At 32.3% G+C, this 13,677-nt stretch overlaps 1 protein-coding gene across 1 annotated transcript in view; it reads right to left on the reverse strand.

Moving 5' to 3' along the window:
• Window positions 1-1,406: 1,406 nt before the first annotated feature.
• Window positions 1,407-13,677, reverse strand: part of LOC127706222 (uncharacterized) — a 36,757-nt gene continuing 24,486 nt past the window's right edge. Inside the window, exons 3-4 of the mRNA XM_052210703.1 lie at window positions 3,943-4,167; window positions 1,407-1,718 (exon numbers count right to left, since the gene is read on the reverse strand). Coding sequence (XP_052066663.1) covers window positions 1,504-1,718; window positions 3,943-4,167 — 440 coding nt within the window. The 3' untranslated portion in view covers window positions 1,407-1,503. The remainder of the gene's footprint in view (window positions 1,719-3,942; window positions 4,168-13,677) is intronic.

A 13,677-nucleotide genomic window follows, 5' to 3' on the forward strand; every position in this document is an offset into this window, starting at 1 on the left:
ATTCCAATGACGTATTGCTTGACCTTATGCGAACTATATAGATTAATTTACGTTCTGTTTGTTTTCAAGCATTTCTTTAGAGCGATAAAAATTAAACCCATTTTCTGATAACAGACAAAAATAAACAGCAGGATTTTCTACGACGACAATCATCGATTTCAAAACTTTAATGTGTACACAAAATCAACCATGTCAATTTCAGCGTGTTAAGTGAATGTTAAGTTAAGTTCAAAACTCTGAAGCGTAGGACAACTCATACACTTTTGTTTCAAATCGGACAATGTATTGTTATTTATTTTATTGTTGAAATTAATTGTTATGTTAGAATAGATAATCATTTACTTTTAGCGATGTATAATTGTAAACCATTCGAGATTTTTTTCTGCGAACCCGTCTTCAGCTGAATGTGTGATTTTAATATTATTACGCGGGCCACAAGGGATTTTAAATAAAAAATAAATGCAATAATGTGAGTTTTCTGTCTTTCAAAACACAAACAATTTACAGAATTAATTGCAGGATAAAGACAATAATTGTTTAGTGTCTTGAAATATCAGCTGTAATTGTACTCGGCTCGAAACAGGAGTAATAGCTCGCTGAAGCTCGCATTACACCTGTATCTCAGCCTCGTACAAACACAGGTGATATTTAAAGACACTAAACAGTTATTGTCTATATATATACCTGAAAAATGATGACAAGAATCGTGGAAAATACTGTACAATACAACATGCCATGTCAACCGTCAACACCGGCTACTCCGCAAATAAATCATACAAACAAACATGGACTATCATTTACTAACAAAATATGATATACTAGCTTATCTTTGTACTGGCAAACAAGAGGTGGGAATCAATTAGTTTAACGTCTACAAATCCCCCTAATACATATCTAGTTCGTGTGTCGTAAGATTACACATACATTAAAAAAACATGCACAGTGCAGCTACAAAGCGTATAATAACTAAATTTGTTTAATGTCCACATATCCCCCCTAATACATATCTAGTTCATGTGTCGTAAGATTAAAACATACATTAAAAACATGCACAGTGCAACTACAAAGAGGATAATAACTAATTTTCAAAAAGAAATAAAAGTGTACTTATATTGAAAGAAACGTATTCTATACATCTTTATATTATATTGGAAAATTAAAAGAATATTCAAATAAGCAACGTCGCCATCCTATATTAGCAAGGAACATACTATGTTACATCCGAACACGTTGATATACTATATCTACTTAAGAGGCTTCTTTTTACTTGACAAACAAATTTTTTTCTACGCGATTTTTTTCACCAAATTATACATTCATTAGACAGTTTTAGTTGGTAGACCAATTTCCCAACCCGGATCTAATTAAACAATACTTGATTGAATGTTAATTAAACAACAAATGCAAAGATGAAATTATTTTATTTCACACTTCTACACTCCAATGCATAAACTATTTTTTCTAAAATGCAGCTTCGCCGTTCTTTGGATTTCTAGATCATATTCAGCTAGATCTGTCATCAACTGCATATATTTTGACCTCTGCAACATGCAAGCATTCTGTACCTTTTATCATCAGTTTTACGTAACGTGCATTTTCATGGAAACATTCAAATAGGAGATGAGATCCAACTTGTGCCGGTCCAACGTAATGGGCACATAGTTGCATTTTATTATGTGATGGGCCAACAGTAATGTCCAAATCATGAAGACGTTCTCCTACAAATAGTATATTGGAATTTTTTACCTGAGAAATAATTGTGCAAATTATTGTTTCACTGTCAGTAGTTTGCCAAGATTTAAGTTTTTAAAACGTGTTCAATCGGTTTTTATGAAGATATAGAATAAAAAGTTGCGAAAGTTCAAGGTATATTATAAGATTTCAGTGTCAATGTTTTTGGAAACCTCCTAATTATTCCTCGTGAGAACAATTAGCGATTGGTTGTTTACGTCCTTACTGACTAAGTATAGACTCGACTTAAATTTGGTTGTTTAAGCATTTTTAAAGCACGCCACACATAATCCTGTATGACAGTCAATCAGTTAGGAATCTGAGAGTAATTAGGCATGTGTATGACTAGTGTTATTCTGGACAGTCAAATGAAAGCTCCTTAGAAAACTTGCTGCAATGAGTTGTTAAGCAATGTTCTTTTCTTGCTTCGACGTTTTAATTTCAGGTTTTTATTTGAACGCAATATACTATACAGTAATTGACCCTGTAATTAGAGATCCATATGAACGAGTTTTTTTCCCTTAGGAGGATCATAAAATTTCATTTCCAATAAAAAGCAAGCGGAAAGACCAAAGTTTTCTGTTAACAATGTATGTCAACTGCAGCTTATCGAATCTTTTAATAAAATTTAATCTGTTCTTATGCTACACACATTAACGGTTGAGAACAAGTCTACAATCTGCAAAGGGAAACAACTTTTGTTAAAATTGTGTGATAATGATATGATATGTGGTAACAATAATGAGAAAATATCCCACTTTTCTTAACAATAAACAAATCATAACATAAAAAAAAGCAAACATGATAATATTTACCACCTTTGAGTATTTAGTTGGTCGGTAAATTTTCACTTCTGTACTCGTACTGTGAACAACACATTTATTAGTTTTGTTAAAAATGTTAACTTCCGTACTCCTAACAACGAAATTATTATATTTAAATTTACCTATGTACGTTGTTTTATTTGACGCCATTTTGTCCAAGACTAGAGTTGTCTTTTTACACTGTTCTTACATTTTTTTATTAATATTGTATGCATATTGTGTCATAGATCAAACTTATTCGTTTAGTGTATGTTTACTTGTTTTTGTTTAAACGTCTTTTTGATCGAGTTGAGCCATTTCAATTGATATTTTATAGTGTGTCTTTTTTGTTGTATGTTGCACTACTGTCTCAGGTTAGAGCGAAGGTTGTCGCCAATTATAACGTTTAAACCCCTGCATTTATATGCACCTGTCCTAAGTCAGGAGCCTGTTGTTCAGTGATTGTCGTTTGTTGGAGTGGTTCATAAGTGTTTCTCGTTTCTCGTTATTTATATAGATTAGACTATTGGTTTTCCTGTTTGAATTGTTTTACACTAGTCATTTTGGGGCCCTTTATAGCTTGCTGTTTGGTGTGAGCCAAGGCTCCATTGAAGGCCGTACTTTGACCTATAATTGTTAACTTTTTATACATTGTGACTTGGATGGAGAGTTGTCTCATTGGCACTCATACCACATCTTTTTTTTTATATACGACAAACATACATACAAAAAATAAACAAATGAAACGACAAAAATGAACGAAAAATTTAAATTTAAATTTAACAAAATGATGAATATTGTCGGCACAAATTGTATAACTAAAGGCAACAGTAGTATACCGCTGTTCAAAAGTCAGTAATCGATTAAGAGAAAACAAATCCGGGTTACAAACCAAAGCCGAGGGAAACACATCATCCATCAGAGAAAAAACAACGGAACAACAGAAACACTAAACTGCAACAAAAACAAACGCCAACATACATAGAAACGGACTATTTGATAGCAACTGCCATATTTTTGACTTTGTACAGGACATTTTAAGAAAAAATGGTAGGTTGAACAGGGTTTTATGGCTAGCCAAACCTCCCGCTGATATGGCAATGTTAAAAAAAATCGCTAAAATGACAACACTACGTCACAGGAATACAGTACAAACAAACGTAAGAACACTCAGCACAGAAACATGCATAAATAAATAATACAATAGTACATTACAACATGTAAACCGCAGAATAACAACGGACATCTCCCATTAACGACAGCACAGGACATCGCAAACTGCGCGTCAGATGAATGGATCAGCGCCACAAAAAGTGACGTATTTTTGTGACGTATATGTAATCTTGAAATTCATATAACATGTCACCAGGCAGGACAAAAAATTCAAACCTCAGGTACTTTAACCCACCTGTCGATTTAGCTCCATCATTTATGTTGAAGATTTCAATCCGCTTTACTTGATAAGTTTTGCCAAAGTCAACCATCCAATAAGGGGATTTCTCTATGTTTGTGTGCATAAATGTGTTCACATTTCCATCAACAGCTCTTGATGCAGAATACAAAGCTCCATAGACTGAACTTTGTTCAGCTGGTTTTCCATGAGCAACCTCCATTAAAATGCTAGTACTGTTATCTGAAGAAAATAACACGCTTCATGTAGTATAGAATAAGGTACATTGTACTGAAGGTACTGATCACAAACTATATCTCGTTTTTCGTCTTTTCCTTCTTTTCATCGAAAAAAAAACCCCAACATATAACTATTGTTATGAATGGAATGTACCAAACAGAGGTACAAGTTGGCACTAGTACTGGTGACTTATACTGAATCATCGATGAAAGAGTACTCAACGTAAACATCATGAATATATAACATAAATATTAAGGCAGTGATCTGGTGAAATATTAAGATGTTAAATGACTATGCTTTACATACATGAATTCCATGGGTATAGGTGAAACACGAATTTAAATGTTTAGCGAGGTTTTAATTTTCTATAGGATTTTTGTAAAACAAGGAAAATAAATAACTAAAATAGATTTTTCTCGTAATCCAAAAATATTGGTTCCCAAGAAAATAAACGAGTCCACAGTAAGTCCAATACATAGAATCGACCTTATACTTTCTTAAACATAAGAAGGGAACATTAACTGTACTGATATAAAAAGGATTCGCTATTTAACACGAGAAAACAAAGACATGTAACGCAATTGACTTAAGAATGGGAAGTTGAGAATTGGAAATTCTTGAAATTAATTCTTTCGTTGTAGATCCCATAATTTTCGTGCTTGAGATGATAGAAGATTTTGTATAAGCATTAAATTCTTATCAGACATTGAGAAACGAAAGAAAACTTATGAAGATATGCTATATTTGAACAGAGGCACAGACAAATGGTATGGATACTAGTACTAGTAAATAATTGTGTATGTACTACACCTGAAAATAACACTTATAACTTGTGTTCGTCTTACGCGCTTTTCTGAGTTCATTGTCACCGGGAAAGATTAAATCCTAACATTGAAAGGTTATAATGTATGAAAGTTGAACATCTGAGAAGGTAAATGACCAAAGAGAGCACTATAAGGAAAAGCCAAGGTCAATAAATTCAGTTTTTGTTCTTGTATGTGGTTTAAAATTCTCAAGCAAGCAAACTTTACATCTTTACATGCGCGGGTTGGAAGCAATTCTAGTAAATCACATAATGGATTATCAGCTTCAATGTCTGAGCACTCTTCAGAAAACTTGTTGCAAACTTCATTGAATAATTCGCCATTTTCCTCGCATGGTCGTTCTTTGGCGGCATTTTTTCGATTTAGTTTTTAAATAAAGGCAACAGTAGGATACCGCTGTTCGAAAACTCATAAATCCCACTTTTATGGCAACGTCAAACACAACACTAAAACGACAACATCACATGACAGGACCACAACACAAATAAACATGATAAATGGGAGAACATATAGGACAAAGAAACACACGAATAATAGCTAACAAAAGGTACTAGGCTTAAAATTCAATACGCCAGACGTATCCTGTTACAATTTTCAGTAAGATTTTCACTTGTATTTAAGATAGATGTCTATATCTTTATCAACAACAGAAAGTTTATTACATCGATGTTGGTCAATTTCAATGAGACAGCACATTTTTACACGGCATCACTCCATACCGGAAGTACCTTGTAAGGTAAATATAGTATTATCAAGGAGTTTTTATTCGTTTGAAATAGTGAGCAATTCATAACAGAATAAACAGTAGATATGTTTTACCGTCACAACATTTACATGTAAGTGTTGCACTTATTTATCTTCATTAGTTCATAACAGTCACACCTCTTATTTCAGCATATTAACCTATAAAGTGGGCATACATGTATTATATTACTGGTATAACGTCTACCATCTCCTATCGATAGTTTATATCTGAATAATGTTTTAGCAGGTGCAACATGGCGTTTAACTACAGCTTGTGAGTACTTAGAAAAGTGAACCCGTTCTTCCTGAGCTCCTATCTAAAAGGTATATTTCTTTATTTTAGAAGTATTATATTATTTCACAGCTTATTATGTGCGCGTCAAGTGTGTTGGCCTTGAGATTCACCGAAGATTGGGGAGATACGCAACTGATGCAATACAATTGATACCGTGAAAGTGTTATTATGAGTGTTTCCAAGATAATAAATATACGGAAATTGGATATCATATTTGAATTAGGTTGAGGTTATCTTTCTATATTTATTCCCAAAAGTAACACCGATATCTTTCAAGATGGTAATAGCCTGTATGGATTCGGACATGTGACCAGTAAAGAATTTAAAGTTATATATGTTAAGGGGTGATATTCGCCGAATCCATAATAACTCATCTTTCAATATTAACCAACTCAAGGATCGTTTCGATAATTCAGTTTGGTCTTTATTAGCATTAACGAGATATAGTAGACTTTGGTTATGTTATAGATAATGCATATTTTAAGGTTGTTCTTGTCGTAGAACACACCGAGGGGTGTCAGGATTGATCAAAGGAAAGACCGTTTGGTGGATAGTTGTCTCATTGGCAATCATATCACATCTCCTTATTTTTATATAGCTTCATCGAGCGTGCATCTATCAGGTGAAATCGGATGCTAATAAGAAACTTTTGCAGCTCATTGTACATTAAATTTGGCTGCCTGATAAATAAATTCAAATTTTGGATGAAGTTCAAGATTACGAAATTTGTTGTTGAAGTTTGCAACGTCCATTGCCCAAAATTACAGAGATATAAAAGACGATGCTATGTAATTAATTATTCTTTATCTTTCCTGTATCTTTTCTCATCTTTTTCATTAAGCGCATCCAGCTCCATACTTTAGAACCTGATGGGCTTAATAAATAAGACGAGATAAGATACAGGACACTCGCGGAAAAGTGATTTTTTTTTCAATAATTTTAATTGAATCGAATGAAATATTCAGAATGATTTTCTTTTGAATAGCAATACATTTTTTAACAGATAATCAGGATATAATTATATACCCTCCCCCTAACCGACCTCATTGTGAGGTACGTGAATGTTATTCAATAGAATATATTAAGAATATTTTATGAGTTAATCATTTGATAGAGTAAAAGGTATACATAAATGTAAAAAAATTAAGAACTGACACGAAGGGGGCACTAAATCGTGATACATGTACATGTTACACGAAAACGAATATCAATACATGTAGGTCACAGTATGATTTCCTATTCAGTGTGTATCGTCCTGAACATGCATGAAATATTTGCCACTGGACGTTAAGTAACACACGTAACCTATTCAGTGTGAATCAATAAGATTTTCAAAATCTTACACACGAATATGTTAAATCTGGCTTTATTTTAAAGTGTTATGAAAGTTTTACAATAAAATTCATCTCGCATATATGATAATGTCTCTGTATTGTAGCGATAAATTAACAAAACTTCACATTATTTGTTTCTAAAATCAAAATTCGGGCAATGACGATTTTTTTTACACCTATCATAGATTGAACTTTAAAAAATAAATTCCCAAATCGGCAACAGAGACTATCAGACGAATATAATTTTGAAGTAAATTATTGTTTGCATTTTTATCAAGGAAAATAATGACCTCACACATGTCATTATTTTGTGCCTTGGAGCATATTTCATTGAAACATGGTATCGTCCGGGTTGATTCTTCGAAAGAATGACCTATCGTTCTGAAAGAAAATAACTCCATATAGGTATATAAGGGTATAGATTGTGTTCTCTATGGGCATTAATATTGGAAACGAAAGGTAGTTTCGATCGTTTCAAGGACCTGAACTAGAAAGTAAATTTCTTCTAGTTATCTGCCAATAGACAGTTATTTGCTTTCCCGCGCTTCATGGGTAATTATCATTCAGCATGACAGGGCAGACTCAAATAGAAGTGTAAGGCTTTTTTATTGCTTGTGTGAATTAAGGTGATGTTATATAATGTTTTTTCATTTTAAAATAATTTATAAATAACTTACTTTCTTTTTTGTACATGATATTGTTTATATCAATGTGCAACTTAACACAGCATATGGCACTGTCGTGTGGGTATTCAATTCGATTCTCTAATTTTGTTTGTATTAACATTTATATGTACTAGGCTTTGGTTATGAACATAGGGTTGTGATATCTATTAGCGTTTATAATTGAAGAATAATTATAGACTGATCAAGCATCTATGATAAGCAGGAGATGCTAACAATAAAATGGTGTAATTTTAACTTATTACGCATATTCATAAGTTGTTTTTATCCGACGTTAATATGAAAGTATGATTCAAAGTACAGATATGCATACGTTTTGAATACATTTTCCTGATAAAATCAAGATAAACAGTAAGATAACAAAAAGTTTTGTGTCTTTTTCAATTATGGCTAATACTATTTTTGATGAATGAATTGAAAAAGACATGCTCACGATTTAAAACTATTTTTTTCGATTAACCATTCCGATGGTTGATGGAATGATAAATGTAATTTGTATCTCCACGACTTAGCACAAATTCTGGTACATGTATGTGCATACACTGAATATTTTGTTCAGTTAATGAATTAGAAAGAAAGAAGTTTAAGCCGTAAGCACCAATTTTAAGTAACCGATTCAACATGTCCTTGTGTCGCATTTCTATGTCAAAACCGTCGAAAACTATTGCGTTTTTAAATGTGCAAGTGTTTATACTACTGACACGTTGGGAGACCTTATTTTTAAGACCCCAGTAAGTTGAAGATGAAACGGATATAAAGTCTTTTTAAAAACTTGCTACATATAAGTGCATTCACTAGAAAAAAGATAAGTGTGTCTTTTTTGCTCAACCATACTGTCCAAGTATATAAGTTGAATGTTAATCAATTACATCCATTTTTATGTGCTGGATAACACACTGAACCTAAGCAATTATTAAAGCATGGAAAAAAGGTCTATTCGTAGAATATTTTCTGTTAGTCAATAGATTTAATGTTTCAGATCAGGCAGATATTTCATTTCAAAGCCTCCCAAGCAAATCTGTGTTTCAGATATGCTTTTGAAATTTAAATATCACGTTTAACCTTTAGATGTTAATATTAAGTATTAGTAAAGGTTAAACTTCCCCGTTGATTTAAACATATTATTATTATTATTAATTAAACTGAGTTATAATGCCTTTAAGGCAATAAGAACGGAATAAAATTGTAAGACAACTTCTCTAGCTTGATTCGAAGCGAATTAGGGTTTACAACCAGTAAATTGTTATTTCATTGTCAGAACGTAAAATGATTTACATTCCATACAATGTATGCAATTTTTATCGCTTCATATAGGAAACCTGTTTCATTTGACCTTCAGGAATGTTTTTGAATTATTTTTTTACAAAAAAAAAGAAATGAAAGCATTCATAAATATGAAAAACAAAATATTAATATCACGTATAATCAATGAATCAGGTAAAGCTTTAAAAATAGTATCTTATTATATTGTCGAATATAAACGAAGTAGCATGGATGAAAAAGAGATGGAAGACACAAAACGGACAATCAAAATTCACTAGTCGAAAAGAAATCGACAACAAAAGGTGAAACAATGAAAACGACAAAACACAAACAACAGTCTACAAACTGTACCAAACAAGCTAAAGGCTTAGCAACTCAATCAACATTTTCAGGGTCCAAATGATACAAAACTCCAATATTTCACAATGAATCTGCATTAAAGATGACTCTGTTTATTAAAGAAGGCAGCTTATGTGTCCTCTGAATCATTACGTTGTTGGTCATTTGGGTTTAGACGACTACGCTTAATACAGGTAACAGTGCAAAAGTCAACTACTGTGGATTCCGTCATTTTCATGAATTGAGGAAAAATTGTATTTTTGGGGATACTTAATTTCGTGGATTTGTCAATTGGTTGACCGTTTTATTTTTATCAGTTATGGAATATAGGTTTCACAGATGACTATGGACATTTTCAATTGTTGTAACCACTATTTCGTCCATTTTTCCGCTATTGCATCATCACCAATTGAGACTTATAAACTACATTTGCAATTACCATGAGCAACATGACGGATGTTAGGGTTAAGTGTATAACATACATGTAACGATATAACGATTGCATACAAAGAAAAAAAAAAAAAAAAAACGATTTCCCCAATACACGCAATTTCCGTCTATTTCAAATCTGTTTTAATACGGTAACTTCTGAGAGTAACTTTTATAACCCTTAGTAAATATACATAAATTATATATATTGAAATACAGGTTTCAGTAAATAATGGTAAACTTTTATTCGCCGATATACAATTAATAAATAAATAAATAAACTAACATCAATTAGAAGAATAAAACCAACGACATATATAGACGAATAATTTTTTAATTCCTCAACAAAACAACAACAGAAATAAATAATTAACAGATGATTTTCTTTATTTATTTATTCGAAAGTTACGCTTTTAATTAGGGCAAATATTTCTCAATTTAAAATATATCATCAATCAGAAGAGGCATAACTCGTAGTATCATACTAGCATACTGAGCGGATCTAAACACGGTCTGACAAATTTGAAAGTAATTTTTTAGGTTTGGTCTGATTTCAGGCTGTTGTCTCTTTTGACACATTCCCCGTTTGCATTCTCAATTTTAAATATGACAAGTAAGATCTTCTTACTGCTGTATTGTTCTGATTGTAAAGACAAAGAAAAAAAATAAACTGTTTTTATTAACTATAAGATAACGTCATAGCTTAATATATAAATGATTTAGCCACATATATCATCCAGCGCAAGCACTTTGACTTCTGCTACATGCAAAAACTCTCTTCCTCGTATCACCAATTTCACTAAACGTGCTTTCTCGTAATGTTGACATTCAAACACAAGGCAAGCTCCAAGTTGAGCTGGTCCTACGTAATGGGCACATAGATGCATTTCATTATGTGAAGTACCAACAGTAATGTCCAAGTCATGTAGACGTCGTCCTAAAATAAATGAAAAGCTTATCTGATTTTTCTATGCTTATATAGAAGTTTATTATGTATATGTACTTTGTTCGTATACCTCAATCCTTGTATGTTTTTTTAAAGCATTCCCTGTTGCATTCGATGACTGATTTCGTTATGGTGATTCTAACGGTTGGCTTTTGAAAATCCTCCATATTTTGAACGAAAACGTAAATTGTACACTTTAAATGGCGAAACACGACTATCAGCTTCTATGCGTAGATGCAAGACCAGTAAATTAGCCTTGCTCTGGCAAAAAATGCGTCTTTACTGTCATTGTTCATTAAAATTAACTAAACATTTTTCAGAAATGAAACTTTTGGTAAAAGAGAAATATGTTTAGACCACTTTGAGCCAAAATTTGCATTAAAAACTGTGGATGAATGCGCGCCGTAGTTTACTTTTTTAAGATTTCCAAAAAAACAGGGGTTATTTTTAATATTATTATACTTTTGAACGATCGTGTTTCACTACAAGACTTTAAAACATTGGTAGAAAATTGTGATACATGTACAATTCAGGATATACCTTGTTTATATGAAGTTAAACTTAAGGTAAACTAAATAGAAAGCTGTAGAAATTTTAAAATGTGCTTGATTATATTTGGGTTTTTAATTGGTGGCCTAACACCTTAACGTTAAAACTTAGCATCAAAAGTTCTTTTTTTATTAGAACATAAAATGCATGCCAAAAAACAGTCAATTGAAATAAATTAATTTTCAAAAGTTCATAATAAAGAAAGTGAAGTAGATAACTTTACCCACCTGTGTTTATGGCGCCTTGCTTTCTGTTGAATATTTCAATCCGCTTTATTTCGTATAGTTTTCCCAAGTCAACAATCCAATAAGGTGATTGGTCCATGTTAGTGTGCATATATGTATTCATATATGTATTCAAATATGGATCAACAGCCATTCATGCATAGTCTACGGAATGGGTTGAACTTTGTTTGGATGACTATCGTTCGAAACTTCCCTTATTTCTTTGATGTTTGAAAATAAAGAAAAGAATAAAATAAGATCGAATTTAGAGTAAAGAAAATGCGTAATAAAATGAAACTACTGCTGAGAGATATAAATAGTACGGTGTTTCCTTGTGTTGCTCGATTACCTTGTAAAACGCAAACATACATACATAAGATATAGCAAGGAGGAAATTAGAATCCACAAGTGCAATGTACACTTCATACACAGATGTTACTGGAATGTTTCAACATAAAACCGGTAAAAAAAAAAAATAGAAAACTCACCATTAAAGAATTAAAAAATCTCTGTTTTTATAAACTTTAGTTGCACATTGTTTATTCATTTAGGGCGCATTCGACAAGATCATGTACAGTCGCCGACATTAAACTGTAAGACGACATCAATTTACATTAGAAGAGCAATTGTAGCTCCTATGAAATGTTTTAGGTAGTCTAAGATATCACAAGCCCAGTAGTCAGCATTTTGTGTTGAAATGAATTATTATTGACATGGTCATAATGATAACCTTACCTGTATTTAGAGAAAAAATAAACATTTTGTGTTTTCGGTCCTCATGGCTCTTCAACTTCGCGCTTGATTTGGCCTTTTCAACTTTTTTTATTCGAGCGTCTGTGATGAGTCTTTTGAAGACGAAACGCCTGTCCGGCGTACAGAATTTTAAGCCTGATATCTATGATGAATTTATTAAGTTTTTATTGTTGATAGTTTCTTTGATGTCTGTTATACACTTTGCCAAACTTTTCGGAATTTTTGTTTTAAATGATCTCCAACTTCGTATTTGATTTGGCCTTCCAACTGTTTTGATTTGAGCGCAACTGATATGTATGATGTGGATACCATCCGCGTCTGGCGTAACAAACTATAAGCTTGGTATCTTTTATAAGTTTATACAATCACTGGGTCGATGCCAATGCTGGTGGACGTTTTTACCGAGGATATCAACAGCCTAGTAGTCTTCACTGTTGTGTTGACATGAAATATCACATTGTATCAGTGGTATATTCATTTTTGTAAATTGACAGTTTCTAAAATGTTGAATTATGCGAAACACTTATGTTTTCCTATCCCCAGGCATAGATTGTCTAAACCATATTTGGCACAATTTTTCGGGATTCTGGCAATTTTATGCTCTTCAACTTCATACTTGATTTTGCCTTCCATCTGTTTTGATTCGAGCGCCACTGATGTGTCTGGTGTAGGCGAAACGCGCGTCTGGCGTACAAAATTAAAAGCCTGATATCGTGATTAGTTTATACAGTTATTTATCAGTTAATTGCTTTTGCGATGTCGGTTTCTATTTTACTTTTATTTATGTATCTTTTTATATTTCACTAGTAAACCAATTTTGAAATTAGATGGTCATTTTAATCTGAACAGCCTTTAATAGACTCAGAAATACATTTTCTGTCATGACTCAGTCTTTCAGTAAATTTTCAGACATATAAACTGCGTTAAATGCAGTACTTTTCGGCAAATTCTGATCTATTCAGTCTATGATCTGATTGATCAGGACCTGTTATTTTATTAACAAAACAACAAATGTCTGAAAAGGTACTGAACAACAATTTACTGCAAGAAAATATCTAAAAATGATTTTAACTTTTGACATAAAGTTATTGGTTTTATGTTTTTTCAGACGATGTTAAGATCAAAATAAC

The sequence above is a fragment of the Mytilus californianus genome, unplaced genomic scaffold (assembly GCF_021869535.1).
Source record: "Mytilus californianus isolate M0D057914Y unplaced genomic scaffold, xbMytCali1.0.p SCAF_6, whole genome shotgun sequence".
Taxonomy (NCBI): domain Eukaryota; kingdom Metazoa; phylum Mollusca; class Bivalvia; order Mytilida; family Mytilidae; genus Mytilus; species Mytilus californianus.